The sequence below is a fragment of the Phodopus roborovskii genome, unplaced genomic scaffold, assembly GCF_943737965.1.
Source record: "Phodopus roborovskii unplaced genomic scaffold, PHOROB, whole genome shotgun sequence".
NCBI classification, from domain to species: domain Eukaryota; kingdom Metazoa; phylum Chordata; class Mammalia; order Rodentia; family Cricetidae; genus Phodopus; species Phodopus roborovskii.
In genome coordinates this window covers 5,743,523-5,762,679 of record NW_026126575.1, presented here as the reverse complement: position 1 = coordinate 5,762,679, position 19,157 = coordinate 5,743,523, and the positions used below count along the sequence as shown (strand labels likewise).

At 42.1% G+C, this 19,157-nt stretch overlaps 1 protein-coding gene and 1 long non-coding RNA gene across 3 annotated transcripts in view; one reads left to right on the top strand and one right to left on the bottom strand.

The window, feature by feature from the left end:
* LOC127235961 (uncharacterized) overlaps window positions 1-19,157 on the bottom strand; it is a 291,992-nt gene that overhangs the window by 272,028 nt on the left and 807 nt on the right. The window lies entirely within an intron of this gene.
* Window positions 17,083-19,157, top strand: part of Adamts9 (ADAM metallopeptidase with thrombospondin type 1 motif 9) — a 157,054-nt gene continuing 154,979 nt past the window's right edge. For both annotated transcript variants that reach the window (XM_051203300.1, XM_051203299.1), the window contains exons 1-2: window positions 17,083-17,212; window positions 17,804-18,204. In XM_051203300.1, coding sequence (XP_051059257.1) covers window positions 17,098-17,212; window positions 17,804-18,204 — 516 coding nt within the window. In that variant the 5' untranslated portion in view covers window positions 17,083-17,097. The remainder of the gene's footprint in view (window positions 17,213-17,803; window positions 18,205-19,157) is intronic.

Here is a 19,157-nt window from a genome sequence, read left to right as displayed (position 1 = left end):
CCCAGGAAATGTGCGGAGACCTCTCAAAGGTAGGGGAAGTGTTCTGTTGTTCTTACAGGTAAACAGAGAAAACCTATCTTCAAACAGTCAAAAAACACTGAACATGTAGGTACCTACAGAAGAGAAGACAGCTCTCCAGAAACAATCACTTAATGAAGCAGAATTTGATATATGGTAAAAATATTTGATTCTAGTAAACTATTTCAATACAGAAATCTATTTCTCTCTACTATCTAGTATTCCTGAAGTCCCAATTCATGTAAACCAATGCTGGCTTTGGAGTTGGATTTGGCTTTCCTTCTCTAAATTCAAGCATGTTGTTAAGATTAAATTCATGGTTTCTGCCTTAAATCAAGGAGCTAATTGGTGTAAGGCAAAAGAAAACAAAATTTGGGAATTCATTTCCTATATACAATTTTCTCTCTGAAATCCTAATTTTCTCACATACATTTAATGCTTATTTTTCTTTCCCTTATGCATACCTTAAAACTTGAAATTTTTACTTTAATATTGATGTTTAAGTTTTCCACAAGGAATAATAATTCCTAACAGCAGTCTTTGAACTCTCCAGAAAGAAGATGGGGCCCCACGTCATCATTTCCACTTGACTCAACCTGATGCATCTGGACTACAAACATCACCCTAAAACCGGTTTGAGACTGTTTTGCTCAAGACAACTAATGACTAGTTAGCTATAATGCTGTACCTTCTTACTACACCCTGGCCAGAGTTTCAAATAGAACTACAGTCAAGCATTTTCTGCCACACAGTGACTAGCTACATATGTCACAGCCAGTTCTGTTGAGAAATTTGGTTGCTAAAAACTTTCTTCCTACAGGATCCCATGGAGCAATCATCATCCCATTTCAGCAGGAAATAACCTTAAGATAATGACGCCCCCTTTCCCTATCCTTGGAATTTTGGGATAATAGTCATCTTCTTTGGGTTGGTTTTAGTTATTTAGGGTTGGGTATGGAAGGTGATGCTTACACTCGGGTTTATCTTTTAGACAAGAATAGGGTATGGTTGGGAAAGATATGGTTTAGATGGGATATAGGTAGATTATCCTGTCTTCTTGTGAATTTCAGTAAGAGTGAGATAATAGTATCGTACAGCTTACATTGTTATATATTCTTATATGCGGTAAGCTATGTAAAATTAAGTTTATATTTTGTTATATTGTGTGAAATCTTTCCACTTATGATGTTTTATGCACATTATTTTTACCATATTCTATGTATGTATACTTTTACTTATGTTCAAGACATTTCGTATATTGATACAATTTATGCACATTTATTCTTGCCATATTCTACGTATGTATACTTTTCTTGTATTCAAGACATTTTGTATATTGATGCAATTTGGGATATTTATCATGCTGCCCTTTATAGTTCTACCTCTTGTCTTGACATTTCTACTTTACCTCTATTTTAGGGATTTATATGTATGTATATGTACATAGTTATATTGTTTAGGTATTTGTCCCTGCTTTACTCAGGGAAGTTTCAATCAGTTTTTTAGCTAAGTTTCTGGGTATTACAGATTATCTTCACTCATGTTTCCTGTACCTATGAGATTAGTCAGATATAGATGCTTAATCTTCAATCACTTCATAGACATGCAGAACATGGCATTTAAATGTTTTAATATTAGTACTCCGTTGACATCAGACACTGTTGCTCCTGAGAGCACTGTGCACTTTCCCGAAAATATGTTGGACACTGTTGTTGCTCCTGCTGGAGTTCATTCTCGCCTCAGCTAATGGCTTGTTGGGCAAAGAACTGCCCCCACCTTGACCACTGATTTGACCACTTGACCACCACATGCAGTCCTATGTGCTTGCAGGAGACAAATATAGAAGACTGCTGGACCTTGCCAAGTCAGGGTAAGACAGCCATTCTACCTCCGTGCTGTTGTTGTGGTCTGTCAAGTTCTCTTGGCCTTAGCCAAATCTGGGTGTACCAACGTTGCTGTGAGACCTTGGGTGACTGTCCATGTAGCTTGCTGTTTTCTGTCCTTGCTGCACCTTTTGGAAGTTGCCCATCTGCACTTCCTGTCTACCCTAGTATCATTATTTTCCTTCTCAGGTCTTGATGAGTTTGAAGATTAAACTATCACAACTATTATTCTCTCTTCCTACTTAGATATATTAGGTACTAGACTTACGTTTTCCAACTTAGGACAACTCTATTGTAAACTCTATTTTGCCTTCACCCTAGGACTAGATATGTAGGCCATTTTGTTCTCGATTTTCCTTTTCTTAGAGCACACTTGTTATTCACTGTTTTGTATATAGTTTTGTATCGAGCCTAAATCTTTTCTTTAGACTAAAAGGGGAATTGTAGAGGGATATTTACTTTGTCTCCTTCTGTGGCACTGACCATGCCCATTGGGGGTAGAGCCATGGGCGGAAGTGACCTGTGGAAGGAGGCCTGAGGAAGAGCCGGGGAATGCTCTCTTGCTGGCGGGTTGCGGAGAGGAGAGCATCTGGTGGAACTTGCTAGTGTTCATCTGTCTAGTTTGTAAGTTATTTCTCCTGAATAAACATCTATTCGGCCTATTTGTTTATCCTGATCCTTATTTAACCACAATAGTGCTACATTCAAACAATAGGATATCACTTCATCATAAGGATTATATTGATACATGCGACAGTTTAGATGTACCTTGAAAATACGATTAATCAAAGGAGCTAGAAATGGTCACACACGAGTCCATTTCTGCAGAATGTCTAGAATAAGTGCTATAGAGACAGAATGAAGACTGGTAGTTACCAGGGCCTGGGGGAAGAAGGAGGATGGGAGAAAACAATTGCTTAATGGACACAAGGTCATTACTGGGATGATGAAAATATTTTGGAACTAGATGTGATAATTATACATTGTGAATGTATTAAAGATAACTGAAATATTCACTTTTAAACAGTGAATATAATGTGTGACTTTCATCTCAACAACAGCCTAATAAAGATACAAATACAAAACTATTGGGGTAATTTCATTAGAACAAATTTTATTTTAAATGTATTTAAAAATGTTTGCTTATGAGACAAATTTTACTATGTTGCCCGGATTAACCACAAATTCCTGAGCTCAAGTGATTCCAATGCTTAAGCCTCCCAAAAGGCCAGGACTATTCACCATGCCTAGTTCTTGATATAATTTTAAAGTGATGTATTAAATATGTGTGTCTTTTTTGTTTTGTTTTGTTTTTTGTTTTTTACTGGGTAAAGATTTACTTTTTTCACAGTTAGATAGTTCATTTGAGAGAAATGCATGATGTATGATGTGACTGACAAGCAAGGAGAGGATACCATGAAAACACATGCATAGTGAGATCACTTTGGGTCTGAAGTATTCTATAGCTAGCCATTGCCCTGTTTGGCAATCTCAGACCTGTCATGTCCTCAATCTTATAATGCAATATTGTGTTGTGTATTATTTGTGTCTCCTGGACTCTGTTTACATACTGTTGGGAAGGTTTACTTATGGCACATTTAAAATTTTTTCTCATTAACTATTTTATTATGAATTTTCTAAAGTTTGACATAAGCTTGATTCAGCTTCTTATGAAAATTGACATGAAACTGAAAATTTTAAAATAGCATTCGATCACTTTGAATAAACTTGTTAAATTTTGGATCAATGCATGTACACAGGTGTGATGACATGTGTACACACATTTGTATCAAAAAGTACATGAACAATTCTCGTCGCTAAAGGCCTCTATTCCCTCATCCCGATATCTGCAATGTTGGTCATACTCCTTCCTGTTACTTTACTAAGGGAGCATGCGTGAATAAACCCTGGGGGATTTGTGATATTACTATCACTCTGACATTAAATTTTCAAACTTTCCTTCCTCCTTTTTCTCTTTCATGTCTCTTTTTCTTTATGGTAATATAACATTAAAAAATAGTATTTAAATTGTTAAAAATAGGAGTCCAGAAACTTAATTTAGGCACACATGCTTATCTGTAGACTAAGTATCTAGAAATCTGACACATTCAGACAAACTTCCTTCTTGTTAGGTTTATACCCCTTTGGCTATCCAGTGGCCATTGTCCTATATTCTTGGCAAAATGGTGGTCCATAACCAAAGGGTTACTCTGTATCTTTAAATTTATTTTTAATTAGGCAATATATAATATGGTTTAAATATCCAAAGAAGTATGGAGCACACAGGGAAACAAGTACTGTTTCATTCACATATGGCATGTTCCTGTGAGAGTAGCCAATATCTACAGGCTTTTCCATTTCCTTGTAGAAAAAAAAGATTGACACATCCATAAATACTAGTAATCCAAACACATATTCTGTATCTTGTGTTTTCTACCTATTTGTGTACTTAGGACATACAGAGTTTACTTTATAAAATGCTTACACTACATTGTTGGACACCAATACACTATATCAATCTGTTTTTGTGAATGTTCAACTCACCCTTAACCATCCTGTAAACAGACCACTTAGTCCAAGTATGTGTGTCTAACTCAAAACTGCCTTGCTGTTTTCGAGGATCTGAGCACTATTTCAAATGAGGGCATTAAGGGAGGGGGAAATGCTGGAAAACGTAGGGGTTGTGAGAAGACAAGAAATGCCGCAAGTTTCCTTCTTCTTCCACAGCCTCCATGGTCTCAGGGTTGGAAATTTTCAGAAGATAAAGAGCGGAAAAGGGATGGGTGCTAAAATCCCAAAGGCAGAGTCACCTCCACCTCACAGCTGCTGTCTTACCAAGAACCAAATCACCTTACGCCAGAGCAGTATCTGGATCCAGACAGGGCCAAGCTTGAAGCCCTGGAGGGGTACTTATCACTTCCTGTTCACAAATTCAGGATGCAAATTTATTTGTGATAGAAGGATAGTCTCCAAAGATGACATGCACATCTTAACAGACTGAAATTTCAAAATTTCAGTGATATACATTTACTTACCTGTGACTTCTTATTTTTATGAAAGAAATTGATTTCATGTACTTAAAAGGAAGCTTTTGAAAGGGCTTTGAGATAGCAGGGACATTGATCACAGTGGTATAACTTAGTGGATTTTCTCACAAAGCAAATGATTTAGGAAACTTCCATACTGATCAAGCAATGCAATGTTAGCAGAACCCCAGAAGTCAGGCAAATCCCTTTACCAGTGAACGCTAAATGTCCCCACATTGCTATTAGTTCCCGCTGTCCTGCAAGGTTGCGTAATTGGAGGAGCAGGATGTGCTTTTCTTCTCGGCTCTGTTTCTCACGATGATGTAGAATTTATCTGTATTTTGTTTTTATCTTTCTTTTGTGTGGCTTCACTCATTCCGCAAATATTTACGGTTAGTCTGTGCTAGGCACAATGCTAGTACTGGAACACAATGGCAACCATCCTGATAAGGTCCCTGCTCTTCTAGGACACACACGTAGTAGAAAGATTGTCTTCTAGTCCTGAAAAGGAACATCTGAGGATTTAAAAGTCATTGCTTTCCAGGGAGTCTAAGGAGGTTTGTCAACACGGGTCACTTCAGGGATTCCATTTGTTTACAAAGTCAAGGGTATTGTTGGGCTAAAGTGGATTTCAGTGATTTCCTACATTTGAACCCACAGACTCTCCCAGACTCTTATTACCTGCTGTACAAGACCAGAAATCTGCAGAATAAAAGTTTTGGCTACATTTCAGAGTTGCATTCATCTTAACACTAAATCAATCACTCTACCATACCTATCCGGTCAGGCCCTAAAGTGAGGCAGCTGTACCCATGAATATTGCTTTAAACAAGCTTTGCAGAAAAGCCAAGCAAGGCTCATTCATTCATTCATTCATTCATTCATTCGTTCATTCAGTTTCTGACCTTTGCTTGGCTGAAAACATTGACTGAGGAATATACTTCATGTGGGAGGATCTGAACTAATCCAGGAAAGAGGATAGACTATGGACATTACCATCTTGGTATTGCACACTGCTAGAAATTCCAGTGTATGTACACATTAGGAAATACTGCTATTTTTTAAAAACTTAAATTAGCACAGCACCGGCCAGGCGTTGGTGGCCCATGACTTTTATCCCAGCACTCAGGAGTCAGAGGCAGGTGAACCTCTGTGAGTTTGAGACCAGTCTGGTCTACCGAGCTAGTTCCAGGACAGGTTCCAAAGCAATACTGAGAAACCTTGTCTCAAAAACAAACAAACAAATAAAACAAAACAAAAAAGCAAGCACCAGAATAATAGAATATGTGTGTTTATCCAAATGCTTAAAAACTTCAGGATATTGCAAATAAATCTGAAGTCCCTTTAAACAAGAATCTTCTACAGACTTGCTACTTCCCTTCCTCCAGATGAGAAGTGTTTTCTTCTAGACCTTTTTATGTGTCTTTGTTCATAAGCATCTAATGAACTATTTTTCAGATAAATGGTCATACTGCAACTTATCTTTTTTTTTCCTTCAAGTAATATACGTCCAGCCAACAATTACCTGTGTCCCTCTTTTGATCTAAAATATAGTGTCCTGCTGTTTGAGCACTGTTCGACAGAAACTTGCCATTTCTCGGCTAAGGGCTGAGGACACATAGCCAGCCCCCTGTGTCGCTCACCTTATAAGCAGTGTTGTTACATACATCCTTAACATGTGAATGAGTATCTCTATAAAAGTGGATAGAGGGCCTGGGGAAATGGCTTCAGTGAGTAACAGTACTGGCCACCCAAGCATAAGAATGTGTACCAAAATCCCAGCCAGAGTCCACATGGAAATACAGTAGAGGATGAATGCAGGAGGATCTCTGGGACTTGCTGACTTTCAGCCTAGCTCCAAGTTCAATGAGACATTGTCTCAAAGGAATAAAGTGGATAATGACAAAAGCAGGACACTCAACATCTGTCTCTGGCATACACACACACATAGGCACACATAGGTAGTGCACATATAACTCATACACACATGTCATATTCACATAAATACACACAGAGAAGTGGATAGAGTATCTTAGTCTATTTTATCCTAAAGATTAGACATTTTTCTGTCTTCAGACATCTTAAGTTACTCAATGGGTCTTCTATTAATTTATATTTTCTTTGTAATATTTTTTGCCACTAGAAAGTATCTGCTTATTCTATCCCAGCCCTTTTGACCAAGTGGAGATGTTATTCTGCTCTGATGAACCTGTCTGCGACACTTCCTATACATGAAAACATGATGCATTTGAAATGGAAAGGGCTAGGTTAAAGAGTAAGATTTTCCAGTTGTGGTGGATGTTATCAAGTTGCCTTCTTAGGAATTAGGACAATTCGCACACTCAACAATGGCGTCTAGGAATACCCAAATCTTATCCAAGTGTGGGATTTACATGCCTGGCAGCCAAAAGACTGAAATCAGGAGAGTTCCGGTTTGTATTTATTACAAGCAAAATCAAGTATCTTTTTATATTTGTGACACTTGTATCTCCTTTCTTTTGAGATATCTTCATGCTGTCCAAGTTTTTCTTAAAAGCTAAGGAAAACTCTTTGTGTTGTGAGCTGTATTTTTTTTTTCTTGTTTTGTTCTTTGACTCGTGACTTGAATGTGATGTGATGTGACTTGAGTGTGTTTGGGCCAAAAGCAGATGTTGGAAGCTTCATCCTAGGAGGTAGGACTCAGTGAGAGGTGGTCAAGTCATGAGGATAGAATGAATGATTTAAGGTCATTATTGCTGGAAGGGATTCCTGCTAAAGAAGGAGTGTGGATTCTTGCTGTCTCCCTCTGTCTTTTCCTCACCTTTCTACCAGGTGAGTTACAATGCAATAAGACATTCCTCATTAGATTGTAACACAGTGACATAAGACTTCCTGTCCCCAAGAACTGCTGGTGACATAGGCTTCCTATCCCCAAGAAATGTCCTCTGTTATCTTTCTGTTCAGTGCACATTGCCCAGTCTGAGAAGTAGGTGTGGATGTGATGTTTCTCATCAGACACTATTTGTGTTTGTTCTTAATGAAGTTGAGCATTTCATGTTTTTCTTTTCTGACTTGTGGATTCTGAGTCATAATCCAGAGGGCTTTTTGATGCTTCAGTCACAGGAACAATATTCCTTCCTGTTTCCTTCTATAGCATACTTGATTTAATGTTTTATGTTCAATTTCTGGTGCATTTGTTACAGATGAAGTATATATTTAAAATATCAAATACAGTTTCTACTTAGTGAAGTGTGTGTGTGTGTGTGTGTGCAGGCATGTGTGTATGTATGTGCATGTGTGTGCAAACATGTGTATATGTAGGGGGCTGGGTGTGTGTGTGTGTGTGTGTGTGTGTGTGTATTCTGTCTCCAGCACCACATAACCCTTTAGTGGCCTATGTCTGTAATCCTAGCATGCCAGAGGTGGAGATGGGAGAATCATAAGTTCAAGATCATCCTTGAACAGGATGGCAAAAAAGGTAAAACTATTGTTATGGGAATAAGTATGGAAATGAGCATAATAGAAGCTATATAAGTTTTTTATAGCTTTGACTGGGGAAGACACATTGGTCCATTTGGGTGCATATCTATTATTTGAGACATTTAGTCTATCTAACTCAGGTAGCATAGACTATTTGCATAGGTGAAGTTGCCTGTCTAACATAGGTGGAATTGGTTGTTGTTATTGTTCTTCATTTTCATGATGGATATACAAAGCTAGATAAATGCCACTTGGTTGTCAGGCCAAGTATTTTTGACATGATTGGGTGCTGAACAAATGGCTCTTCTGTGTCCTTTGAGTACAACTGCTTAGTGTTTCATTTATAGTCTGTCTCTTGACAGTCTGTTTACAGCAGGACAGCTGAGCAGGATAGAGAGGGTCTCCCTACTCCAACCTTCATTTGGTTCAAAATGGTAGCCTAGAGGAATGATAAGTACCTGAGTCCAGGTTTATGATCAGGATTAAGAAACTAAATAATCTAAGAAATACTGACTTCAGATTTTTACATAGGGAAATTAGTGTTCCATACTATGACCAGAATTCAGGAATGTCCACAATCCCTGTGAGGTGTCCCAAGGAAAGTCATCACCCTGGGCTCGTGATGACTGTTCCTTTATGTTACTGTGAATGTCGCTGATGTACGCAGTCACACCCTCTTTGAGTAGTGGGAAATCTGCGAAGTGACTTATTTTTTCCAACATCTGGTAGGGATTTGGCAAGGCACTAATTACAAGGCTTACATTTTAGTAAATAATTTATCCTCTTATTGATATCTATAAATGCAGAGACCATGTGTGGTGAATACACAATGGACAATTGTCATTGATTAAGCTCATTACCAGGTCTCCTTATAACATGTGATACACCCACAATTCTGTTCATGTCATATATCTGCATGTTCCAACAGAAAGTCTTCTTAACTCCTACCCCTTCCCACTGTTCTTGGTAATGAGGTAATCTGAAGACTTGTTAGAAAGTCTCTTTGGAAAGGCCCCAAATGAACTAGCTTGCAAGGACAAATCCAGCCCTACTTTTAAAACTCCAGGCAGGTGTTATTTAGTCAGAAGAATCACAGCATAGCATAGACAATATGGAAACCCTGGACAGAACTGGAGACAGCAGGGGTTTAAAGGTTGTGACAGCTAAGCCACTGAAGACCAGTGCTCTCAAAGGCCAATCTTCTAAATCAGGCAAGCCTAACCTTCTAGGAAGGCAGTTCACCCATCCCCCAATCCACTTGGTCTCATGCCACAGGTTTGTGACTGACACCTAGAGCCTTGATTCCAACTGCCTTAAATTTGAATTCTGCTAATATTCACATTTGCATTCTTTGGTACAGTAGCCTTAGGCTTTGCAATTTATCCTGAACTAAGCTTGATAAAGTGTACACACATGTGAGAGACACTGTGATGCCCTAGCGGAAGAGCACAGACCTTGAATCTTCATTCAGTTAAACTAGCTGCTTGTCTAACTTTTCTGTGGCTTCACTACTTCTCCTGCAGTCTTCCTGTGTTCCCAGGAAGAGTACAAATGGTATGATTCATTGGTCCTGGAAGTGAGCTTTATCATGTGTGCAATTAGGACAGGAAACCTAGTAAAACATCGTCTGACTTAAAACTTACATTTCTGTGCATGTGTAAAAATTGATTCACCATAAAATAATTAGGCACTTCTTTAAATGTCCACAGGTAAATTAAGTTTTGGCTATTTCAAGAAGAATGGCACAACTGGTAAGGTACCCTTTCACCAAGCCTGTCAACCTGAGTTTCATCCCCAGAGTCCACATGGAAGGAAAGAACCAACTCCCACAGTCCTCTGTTATAAAGAACTCAAAACAACAGCAAACCTGGATATCAAAAAACAAACCACCCAGTTTAAAAATGGGTTATAGATCTAAGCAGAATCATCAAAAGAGGAAACTCAAATGGCTGAGCAGCACTTAAAGAAATGCTCAGCATCCTTAGTCATCAGGGAAATGCAAATCAAAGTTACTTTGAGATTTCATCTTATGGCCCTCAGCATGGCCAAGATCAGTAAAACAAATGATAGCTCATGCTAGTGAGGATGTGGAGCAGGAAGAACACTCATCTATCTCTGGCAGGACTACACTCTTGTACAGCCACTACAGCAGTTCCTCAGTAAGATGGGTTTAACCATGTTCAATGCTGCTGTATTCATAATAGCCAGAAGCTGAAACAACCAAGATGTCCCTCAACAGATGAATGGATAAAGAAAACATGGTACATTTACACAATAAAATATTATTTAGCCATTAAAAACTGAAATCATGAATTCACAGGTAAATAGATAGAACTAAAGAAAATAATTAAGTGAGGTAACCCAGACCCAGAAAGACAAAATTTGGTTAGTATTCACTTATATGTGCATATTAGCTGTTAAGTCAACAAAAAGCAAGCTACAACAATCCATAGTACCACAGAGAATGTGCAAACGAGTGGGTCTCTGTGTCTCTATCTGTTTCTTGTGCTTTTTCTTGGGCTCTTTTCCTTCTGCTTGTTTTGTCCTACTTGGTGTATTAGTTTTTTTTAAATCTTATTATATTATATTGGTTATATAATACCATATCTCTTAGATGCCTAGTTGTTTTCTTATGACAGACAGATCCTTATGGAAGGGAAAGAGGGAAGGAACTGGGAGGAGCAGAGGGAGTAGAAACTGCAATCAGGATATATTTTTTGAAAAAAAAAAATCAATTTTCAGTAAAATAAAACAAACAAACCCAGATGGTCCTCTAAGCTCCTTGCATATGCTGTGGCATGCAGGGGGATGAGTGCACACACACTAAATCAATAAATAAATGACCAAAAAATGTTCAGGTTAGAAAATAAAACATAAAATGCCCGAGAAAGAAATGTGCAACTTTCCATGCATTGCTTACTTAAGCAGGATATAAGAAGAGAAAATAAATCTCTTTCAATGGTTTTTAAAGTTCAAGTGAAGGAACAGGAGGTCCGTAAACTATTTACAGCACAAGCCTGAGAATCCTTGTTCAGTCCCTTGAACCCATGTTCAAGAGAGGTAGAAAGAGGTAGATCCCTGGCCTCATGGGCCAGTCATAGCCAAATCAGTGAATTCAGGCCAGTTTCAGGCTTTTGTCTCACAAAACAAGATGGACACACACACACACACACACACACACACACACACACACACACACACTTGACAAATGATGATGGGATTAACATCAAGGGCATGCATGAAAAACATTCAAATCAGTGGCACATCAGTACACATAGCGGGAGTAGAGAAGGCTGCTAAAGTGAGTGGGATCAGGAGATTAATTGACAAAGAAGTGCTAAGCCCCTAGTTCCCTCTTGGCTAAAAATCAAGACTCTCATCTCCTAACCAGCAGCTAGGTTCCAGGGATACCACTGATTGGAAAGTGTAGAGACCTTGGCTTGGAGACACATCTTGAGCCAGCATAGTCAAGTCATTTCCCCACACTCTCTAAGACTGGTGACCATAATTTCTTCAATTTAGGTCAAGTAAAGGATATATAGTCTCTACAGTAGAGATCTAACTCTTGCATGCTACACTGTAGAAACTGAGTGCTCCCAGGTATCTGGTAAGTCATAGTCTAAAAGTAGCCACTAGGGGAGACTAGCCCTGAAAATTTTTTATTCAAAAAAAAAAAAAAAAAAAACAGAAAAGAAATTCTGATGATTTTTATTAAATCCATGCTTGCCCCTCTCCCAGAATGGTAATATCATGAAAAATGGAAAGTTACCTCAATTGGTATAAAATTACATAAAATTTATATTAGGGCATGTATATAAGAGAGTGGTTTCACAAATTAAATGAAATAGTCCCTTTAAAAACAACAACAAAATTGATGGCAACAGTTAACACATTTAAAAAATAAGGAAATACCTACTCTGTATCATGATGCAGTATCAGGGAAGACAGATTCTCCCTTTACATCCTTTCATGCAACAACAAGCATTGGACCAGGAAAAGTTCTGGACTCTGGGTGTGCACATACAATTCTAAATGATCTGACACTTGCCAGCTTCCAGGAGGACATACGCACATTTAGGAAACAGAGAACTCAGATCTGCACAAGTCAAATTCACATCTAATGTAGCCTTAGTCTGCATGCTTTGGATATAATCTAGTAGTCTAGCATTTCTAAATTCCATTTGTGGTTGAGTCTCATTCCACAAAACACAGAGGAAGCAGCAGCAGAGGAATGTGAGCACAGTCACAAAGGAAACAACTGTAGGATTCATATTAGGGATTACTAGACACGTGGTGTCATTAGAATGACAAGGAAGCAAGGGACACCTGGCGATTAACCAGGCCAAAGGTGGGACTAATGATATCCAACAAATGTGCGTTTTTGAAGAGCCATCTCACAAACAGTAGTACTTTCAGGGCACTCGCAACAGAAGCTTTTCAAACCATTAAATACAGCATTAGAAAGAAAACCAATGTTCTTACATGTTGTATTTATCAGGTCAGGTACAAAGGCTAAAAGACTCTGAACCATCATTCAGAGGACTGTTTGTGATATAGGATGCACTCTAGCATGGAAACCAAGCTCAGTTTTGCGGTTTTGTGGCTCTTGGCAGTGCACTGCCCTTTGCCTACTGATTCTCTGCTTAGGATGAGGATACAAAAACAAAAAAACAAAAAACAAAAACAAAAACAAACAAAAAAAAAAAAAAAAAAAAACCTTAGTCATGTTGCTCTAAGGACCAAATAAGTAGCACAAAGGAAGAATTCAGGGCTTAGCAACATAGTGGTGCCCACCCATAATTCCAGAACTCAGGAAACAGAGTCAACTTCAACTTCCAGGCCATTCGGATCTCCATAGTGAGTTCCAGGTTACCCAAAATCTAATCTTGCTATTGTTAAGGATACAAGAAGCTACGTTCTTAGAGTGATATTTTGTTTGACATCAGCAGCCATAACACTAAAAGAATGCGCACAGATCATTTACCCACAAGGCAGACAAAGATGATGCAGTTCCTTTCTAGTTTCATCCTGCAAATATGTGGTTCCCAGGGCTAGAGAGGCAGCTCACTGCTTAAGAGCACCAGCTACAGTTGCAGAGGTTCCAGATTCCATTCTGAGCACTCACAGGCCAGCTCACAACCCTCTACAACTCCAATCCCAGATATCTGATGCCCTCTTCTGGCCTCCCAAAGTATTGCACACTTTGTGCACAGACACAAAGGCTCAATGTCTATGCATATAAATGTATAGACACAGATATATACATATCTGTATAGATACATGCATATATGTATATATATACATATACATATATATATACATACATATGTATATATATTCTCTCTCCTTCCTGTTAATTCAATGGCATTTATTTCAGCAAACGGAATCATTTATGGTACAATCTGTTTTATTTTCATCTTCCAGGCTATCCACTGCCAGCATCATTCCTCGGGGACCTAATTTTTATGTGGAATCAGCCAAAGAAGGCTTCCACTTTAACCTACAGTAACATTCAATTCCAGTAAAAACTCGGAGAGGAAAACTGGCTAAAAACTATCTCTCTGTGTTAACTTGAAATGACCCCAGAAAGCTCTGGATCTTTTAGAGAACACTTTGTGTACATAGAATGGGGGTGTTAAAATCCACATTGCTCTTCCTGATTCAGACAGTTTTAATGCTACTTTGTATAACCAAATCTCCTCCAACCACCCCCCCCATGTGCCATGCATGTATTAGAGGTGGAGAAGGGTTGTATTCAATTATTCACTTACTCTGTACTTTTGAATATGTGTGTTATAAGTTCAAAGGAAAAGCTATGAATATCTGAGACAATTATTACTCAGCACTAGAAAAAAATGTTAGAGCCAAAAGTGGTGGCTCCTGCCTCTAACTTCAGCTACTTCTGAAGATGGTACCAGACAATGGCAAGTTCAAAACCTGAGACCTGCCTGGGATACAATGGGAGTTCAAGAACAGTCTGAATTTCTTTGTAGACAGAAGTTCTGAGGCTGGCTAATACACTGATGCACCGATGAACACCTCCATGAAGATGAGAAATGGTAAACCTGTGGTCCCTGAACACCAGGAGGTCACAGTAAACTTCAGACCTCTTTGAATCAGCTCTTATGAAAATGACTGTAGTCTCAGAAACAAGTGCAAACAGAATCCATCCTTTCTTAAAAAAAAAAAAAAAAGATCTATCTATTATTTACATACACTGGGATTTTGCCTGCATGTATGTCTGTGTGAGGATGCCAGATCCCCTGGAACTGGAATTACAGACAGCTGTGAACTGCCATGTGGATGTTGGGAATTGAACCTGGATCCTTTGGAAGAGCAGCCATCTTTCATCCCCCTCTCCACCCTCACCCAGAATCCATTCTTAAAGTTTTAGGAAGAAACCAAAGGACTGAAGCTACACACACTTGTCCCTCTGTGTGGTAGATTTTAATATTTTTTTTCTAATTATGGGTACTTGAACATGTGTGCAGAGATGCCAGGAAAACCAGAAGAAGGTGCTGGATCCCCTGACAGCCCTGTAAGGCACTAGGAACGAACCTCAGGACCTCTACAAGAGCAGCAAATGCTCCTTACCAAGCAGCCATCTCTCCTGCCCCTCCATGTCTGTGCTGTTAGCATCTCTTGCTCAGGAGGATTTGAATTAAAACAGAGGAATTGCCTGGTGGGAAATATTTTCCAACGTGCTGGGCTTGAGAGAATGCTAGACAGGCTGGAAGATCCACTGAAGTCAGTTCCTGTAGATTAATTTCTTGGTATTTTCTACCTCAACTCTCAGTAACTCCCAGGAGCGATGATTGGTGGTGGTGGGGGGGGGGGTAGAGGTGTTCTCCTGTGTAGCTTAGACTGATCTAGATTACTCCAGCTTCCTGCCTCAGCCTCCCCGATGATTGGTAAGAATCCAAATGTACATCATACAAGGATAATGGGTGCCTGATCACTTCAGTGGTGCCTCACCATTGGATTAGCAACATCTTTGGAAGTTGCAATCCTGCCAGGTCATTTTTCCGCTATCATCAGAACTGTATATATCATTGTTTCCAGGATGGGTGGCACTGTTTTCTGGTTTCTATTGGCACTTTGACATTCTCAGTTTTGAATGGCAGGCCGAGCAGCAGTAAACTCCGATTCTAGGAAACTTGGGCAACTATAAATTTGTTAGTCATATCTGTTCCTGAAATGGCCATTTCCTTTCCCTTGGAATTATCACATCCTCTCTTCCCTAGAGCTAAAGGGGAAAGGTGCTTTTGAACTATCTAGGATTTAACAATTCTCCCTCATCACTTTCCTCCTCCTCTCCCTGTCTTCCTTTCTAGAGTTCTGACTTTCCAACCTGCTCCCTCAATGGGAGGAAGGTGATAACTTGAAGTATCTGCTTGGAGTCACTTCCCTACTCCCATCCTTTCTACCAAAAGGAAGCAGAAGTGATTGAGAAATCCCTGGAGTGGTCCCCCGACCCACCCCCCAACAGCTGCCTGCTTCTTCCCTCCTCCCTTCCCCTCAAATCTCGAGCAGAGTCGAGGGGGGGGGGGCTCCCAAACTGCACAGTAAATCCAGGACCAAATGAAACCTGTAGACGCACTAGCCACGGGACAGAAGTCCTGGGAAGACCCGGGTTTAAACTGTTGTGAAACTTTCAGGCGACTGCTGATCTGAAACACAACTGGAACTAAGGGATCGAGAGCCCTGACTCTAAAACTCTTCTTGAGGCAATCACATAGAGAGTGGCGCTTAGGTGACAAATCTGGTTCTTGGATCAAGTGTATGATTGGGATTCCAGTTCAGGGCTACTTTCTCTTGTAAAGAATCCCAAGTAGGGTGGTGGGAAAAGATGGGAACAGAATGAAGGGGGCAGGCAGAAATGGCAATGGGGAAGGCACAGTAGAAAGCAGGGAAGGAAGAGACCATCGGAGAGGAGGGACAGCGGCCCAGAGAGATCCTCACCGAGACCTGGAGAGAGAGAGAGATTCCAAACGGGAGAGACTGAGGTAGGAGAGGGGCAGAGTTGGAGTGAATGACAGAGCGCCACCGAGGAATGAGAACTTTCTCTGTTCTGCCTCCCTAGCGAGGAGAATCTGAAAACCCCACCTCGGGAAGGTGACGCGGACCGCCACTGCTCGGGCGCTGAGGGCGCCTCTGGCCTCCGCCTCCGGCAGCTGGAGGGGCCTAAAGCGGCCAGTCCTGGCACCAGCGGCCGAGGAGGGGACAGGATCTGCAAGGAGGCGGGCCGCTTGCCTCGCTTTCTCCTCCCCTCTCCTCCTCCTGGAGGCGTGCACCCAGGGTATTTGAGCGCCCGCGGGGGCCCCCGCCCCCTGGCCCCCCATTCAAGAAGCGGCTCGGCTAACTCGGCCAGCACAGGGCGCCCGGCGCGCCTCGGAGCGCACGTTCCGCGCCTTCTCCTGCCCGCTGGCTGGACATTATGCGGCCGAGCAGCCGAGCCCCAGTCCTCCGCCTCCTTCTCCTCCTCCTGCGGCCCGAGCGGCTCAGCTCACGGCAGGCGGCAGCGTTGCTCAGCCGAGCGCAGACGGGACCCTCTCTGCAAGACCTCAGCGACTCCTAAAGTCAAAAAGTTGGCGGCAGGGCGCCGGCGTTCCGCGCGCTCTCCACGGCCGCTGCCTCGCGTAGCCGCCAGCCACCAAAGCCGGCAGGAGGGAGGGGGTGGGAGAAGCTGGGGGGGAGGGGTGAGGAGCACCATGCAGTTAGTATCCTGTGCCACACTGCTAACGCTCCTGGTGTCGGACCTGGCTGTGATGAGGAGTCCTGTCGCCGCGACGGCCGTGCGCAAGGACAGGCTGCACCCGAGGCAAGGTAACCTGGCTCTGGACCCTCAAGCCCCCCCCCCCGCGCACCCCCGCATCCATCGCCACCTCCTCGAACACGCTCAGGGGCGGGCACCGCGCAGCAGAGGCCTCTCTTCTTTTCCTAGAAAGAATTACCTCCCGTTTTGGAGCCTCCCTTCTCTGGGTCATTCCTAGCCAACTATTAAGGAGGGCGACACTGCAAGAATTTTAGGGCCACCCCTAGCTCTTTTTTTCCCCCCTGATCTTTGCTCTCCTTATTCTCTGTCCCAAATCAATGCTATTTAGTAGCTGGGATAACCGGAGTGCACACATTTTATTTTATTCAGGAATTTATCAGAACCTGTAATTATCTTATGTTTCTAGATCTGCTCATTGTCTGACTTCCAATGCTGTATTCTCAGCGCCTCGCACAGTTGTTGGCTATTACTATTACAGTGGGCGCTCGATAAATATTTGTCCAGAGGTGGAAAGTGAAAGAATTGACACCAAGGGGTTGCAAAATAAGTTAGGGCAAAGCCTCCCCCTCCACCCCATCTACTTTTGAAATTAAAACTTTCGCAGAAATGATTAGTTCATTTGCCTTTGCTTCTCCCTGCAGTAAAATTATTAGAGACTCTGAGCGAATATGAGATCGCGTCTCCCATCCGAGTGAACACCCTCGGGGAACCCTTTCCCACGAACGTGCACTTCAAAAGAAGGCGACGAAGCATTAACTCTGCCTCTGACCCATGGCCTGCCTTCGCGTCCTCCTCGTCCTCCTCTACCTCTTCCCAGGCGCATTACCGCCTCTCAGCCTTCGGCCAGCAGTTTCTATTTAATCTCACCGCCCATACCGGATTTATCGCTCCACTGTTCACTGTCACCCTTCTTGGAGAGCCAGGGGTGAACCAGACCAAGCAGTATTCCGAAGAGGAAACGGAACTTAGACACTGTTTCTACAAAGGCCATGTCAATACCAAGTCCGAACACACTGCGGTCATCAGCCTGTGCTCCGGAATGGTAAGTGGGCGCGTGTCCCTTCCCTCCTCCCCGCCTCCTCGTCTGCTTCTTTAAGACTTAATTGCACCCTAGTCTGAACCTACCGAGTCTATGCTCTGGCGTTAAATATCAACACTGGCCTTAAGTCCCGGAATTTGGGGAGTCTACCGCCGGGGTGCGAGCGCTTACACTTGAGAAGAGAGTACGCATCTGACCCCAGAGGGTCGTGGATCTTTTGGAGCTGTCTTGGGGGATGAATTGCGCTTGCCGTGCATGGCCCAATTCGGCAGAGTAGCTTGCATGTCGGTTTACAAACTCAGAGAAAGTTCCGGGGGTTGTGGTTTCTTGTAGCAAACTTGGCGGCCCAAAAGCGAAGCAGCTGAGCGCAGGGCGGACCTAACTCCTCATTGGCGCTTCCTGAGTCAGGGATGTAAACTGACAATCCCGGGGCACCCCTTCTGGAGTGTTGGGATATCTCTCGTTGTGGACGGGAGTACATAACCTAGTGTCCCCGCGTTCTTTCCTCCCAGAGCCTTTTATCACGTGCAAGGAATTTTGAAACTGACCCAGACTGACAGGGAAGCCAGGGAAGCCGATCCTGTCCCGGGAAAGGAAGGGTGGGCCAAGTACGCTGAGAGCCCGGAGTGAAGGCGGAGCCTGTCTCTAAGGCGGTGTTTGGGGGTGGGAGGTGGAGGGGGGAGGGGTGGTGCACTGCAGTCCGACTCTGCACCCTGCTGGCGTGGTGGCTGGAGGCGCTAGAGTAATAGGACAGAACCTGGAAAGGTAGCCTATTAGAAGAGTTCGTATTCTTCCAGAACCCGTAGCAGTTCCAAAGAACAGGAATAGGAATGTATAGCGCACGTTTCTCTAGGCTGAGTGCGAAGGACACCACCCACCCGGTGCTGCCAAGTGGGAACTTAGAGGGAGATGCAAGTTGATACCTCCAGCCCCTGCTTCCTGATCCCCCCCCCCAT